At 45.6% G+C, this 3,643-nt stretch overlaps 1 protein-coding gene across 1 annotated transcript in view; it reads right to left on the minus strand.

The window, feature by feature from the left end:
• Positions 1 to 2,276, minus strand: part of CDC5L (cell division cycle 5-like) — a 78,868-nt gene extending 76,592 nt beyond the window's left edge. The window contains exon 1 of the mRNA XM_012640788.1: positions 1,918 to 2,276. Within this exon, the coding sequence (XP_012496242.1) occupies positions 1,918 to 1,962 (45 nt within the window). The 5' untranslated portion in view covers positions 1,963 to 2,276. The remainder of the gene's footprint in view (positions 1 to 1,917) is intronic.
• Positions 2,277 to 3,643: the final 1,367 nt, after the last annotated feature.

The raw sequence follows: 3,643 nt of genomic DNA on the forward strand, positions 1-3,643 counted from the left end.
AAAGAGAATCAAAATAGGACACATCCAGGCCTGAAGAAGCAAGCTGGGACTCTGCTAAATCCAAGCCTCCAGCTCTTTAATCCCAACAATGACCCAAGAATCTACATCTCAGGTCTAACCTAAGAATTAAATATTTCTTCCCTACTCCATCAATCAGCTCTGCCTCTGGTTTCCCCCAGTCTCTAGATACCATTTCACCAGGGTACCCATCACAATATGGAATGTGCCAATCTCAGGGCAGCCTGGGAAGCTAAACCACAGGCATCAGTGCTGATGGAGCCACAGAGAAATGCACTTAAGGGATTTTACTTTCAGGCTTTCTTCCACACTGGACTTGAGCTACATGCCTCATACTTGAGCCACCCCACACCATACTCAGAGATTTTAAAAAAAAGAAAAAAGAAAGACTGACTGCAGGGCTTTGACCACTTCATAGGAATCCTGCTGTGAATTGATTCTGTACATCTGTCTCTCCCTCAGAAGTCACCTCTTCTACAACTTAAACAGCCTGGTTCCCTCGGTGGAAAGCTAAGGCAGTTTTCACTGTCTTTATTGGTAATTTGTTGCAAAACTACTACACCTAAACACATCTTCAACTAACTATATAAAGCAGGTATCCATCTACTGGATTCATTAACAAATGCCAAGCAACCTACTACATGTTGGTTACTATCCTAGGCTCTAGAGATACCAAGACCTGGTCCTCTTGCAGTGCTGTCTGGTGAGGGGAAAAACCTACTAGCATTTACTGAAAGACTACTATATGCCTGATTCTGTTCTAAATGTATTGATTCATTTCAATCCTCAAGAGAGGTTAAGTATCATCTCCGTTTATAAAAATGAGGAAACTGAGGCTCTGAGAGGTTAAGAAACTTTACCTAGCATCACACAGAAGAATATGTACTTGCAAAAGGACAAAGCAAGCTATAAAAAATGGCAGGAAAGGTACCTTGAGACCACTGGGGGTGCAACTAATTCTTACATGGTGAATACACAAAGATTCCAAAAAGTGCTTCTGAACTACGTTTAAAGGATGGTCAGAAAGATGCCAAGCAGTAGGAAGATATTCCGAGACGGCACAAGAGGTAAAAAAAAAAAAAAAAAAAAAAAAAAAAAAAAAAAAAAAAAAAAAGAGCATGAAAAGATAAGACGTGCTCCAGAAACTGATAAATTCAGTGCTCCCTATACACAAAATGCACTAAAATCTAATCTCTATTTTACTTGTTCTCTACTGCCTTTTGGCTCACTAATGGCATTATCCATTACATTTCTGGGAGCAGAGACTACCTAGGCAGTTTGTCCTAGCAAGCTTCTATCCGGGCAAAGACGGAGTAACAGGAAAAGAGAGACAGACCTTGGGATCTGTGGGGAGGACAGACAGGTTATGCCCTGATAACAGATAACCAGAGAAGTGCGGGCATAAACGGGTTCTTTGAACCTGGCACTCAAGCTGTTTCCCCTCTGCATGCAAGTCTATGAAGAAACAAAGTGTGGCCAAAACAACTTCTTTATTTTTAATTATCAGAGACAGTTGCAGTGCCTGAGCCGAGAGAAGGTGGTGGCCTAGAAGACCAACTCTAGCTGATGTCCTTAGCTTCCTGGTCACACTGGAATCCTCTGGGGAAAGGGGATGGCGCGTCCTCAATTCAACAAATGCTCGCTAAGGGCCTAACAAATGCCTGGCAGTGAGTACGGAGCTCATTAGTCAGGTGGTTAAATTATTGTCCCTGTCCTAGAGGCGCTCGCACAACCCGGGTCAGGGCACACAGTAGAGGGCCCGATGGTCCGCCCCCGCACAGCCCCCAATGCAGAGCAGACCCCGCAGGGCACCCTCCTCGCCTCCCGGACCTCCGCGCGCGTGCGCACAAGCTGCTGGAGAGGGCGGAGGGCAGCCGACGGCGGGAAAAGGGGACTCACCTCGGTATTCCTCCACACGCCCCCTTTGATCATAATTCGAGGCATCTTGGCGGCAGGTGTCTCGGCAAGCGGCCGAGAGGAGCTTCAGAGAAGTAGTAACGGCGACTCGGCCTCGGGACCCAAAGCCACCACTTCCTCCAAGCGCGACCTTCTTCTTTTAAGAATTCTGCGCAGGCGCAAGGAGGGAGGGGGAAGAGCAGAATTGCAAGTCTCGCGATATCTTGGGTGGCCTTAAGGAAAGGGATACCTTGTTAAAGCTCCACTGTGGTGAGACTGACAGAAAACCATCAAACCACTCTGACCAAAGCGCAGTACGCCGCGCGCAGCTCCAGGACATGTTGGAGGAAGCCACGGCTCTCGCGAGATCCCGGCGTTCTTGGCTGGGAACCAAGCGGTGGGATTGGTAGTGATGTCACCTAGTGGCAGGGGGTGGGAACGTCACGCGTGTAGAGTTTCAGCCCAGTGGGTCCAGAGAGAGCTTTGTTAATTTATTAATGTAGCATTTTATTAAACATTTCACTAATGGAAATCTATTCACAGAATACTCAGGAAAAGGCAATAGCTTGTTTGAGGTTTAGTTTCCTAACCTATCAAATACGGATAACAGTACCAACGTCATACAATTCTCCTAAGGACTTAAAGGAGATCATAAACGCGGCACAGAACCCGGTACATAACTGCTCCCCCAAAATGGCAGCTATTGTTGCACGGAGGGCAACGCCAATTTCACCCCACCTCCAGGTGATCAGTGCTTGTCCCAGAAACCCGCAGAAATGTCACATCAGAGTTTTTCATTCATCACTGTTCAGTCTGCGTGGATTAATAATGAGTTACCATTGACAGGCATTGGTATTACACAAACTCGGGCTGGGTCGAAATCCTGGCGCTCTCTCATCAGCTTGGGTAATAACTTTACTGAATGTCAGTGTCCTTATCCGAAAAGTGGAGCTAACAATACCTACCTCATAGTTTTGGAGGGGGAAAGGACAGAGTAATTGAAACATAACTAAAACCCGCAGGGTTTGTCAAACTCTCTGCCATCCCACCTCCCAATTACTCACGCAGTGTCCTTCACTGTTTCAGAACATTTCTTTGGCTCCCACCCTAGAAGTTATGAAAATATTTAGTGGACCAGGAAATGACCTTAGTATTTATATAGTGCCTTTCTCTTTATATTTCTTCATTTCTCCATTTGTCTCTTCTGGAAGAGCTAAATAATTTTCTCATTGTATTTTTGTTAATTTTTTTTACCTTGAAGTGGAAAATTGTATCAATAAAATCACATTCTGTTGAGGCGGAGACAGTGTAGGATTATGAAGAGCGTGCAGACTTGACCATCAATTCGTTCACTCTTACCTCTGCTGTCAACTGTCTGTGTGTCTGGTGACAAGCCATTTTCTGTCTCTGGACTTCTGTTTGCAATGCTTCCCTGCCCACACCACCCTCAATAGCTACTCAGTTGCCATGGTTACAGTGACACACACACACACACACACACACACACACGCACACACACACTCACACACATACACACAGAGGCCATTTGATTGATCTGAACCAATTAAACTTCCTTCCCAGAAATTTTAACATGGGGACATAGATGAGATCAGTCTCCCTGCTGACTGCTGACCCTCTAATATGTGACACCCAGGAGTTGTCTGCCACTGTGTTTTGGACTATGCAGACTAAGAAAGAAAGAAAGCAGGTTGTAGGTGCATTTGAGGAG

This window comes from Propithecus coquereli, unplaced genomic scaffold (genome assembly GCF_000956105.1).
Source record: "Propithecus coquereli isolate 6110/MARCELLA unplaced genomic scaffold, Pcoq_1.0 Scaffold158, whole genome shotgun sequence".
Taxonomy (NCBI): domain Eukaryota; kingdom Metazoa; phylum Chordata; class Mammalia; order Primates; family Indriidae; genus Propithecus; species Propithecus coquereli.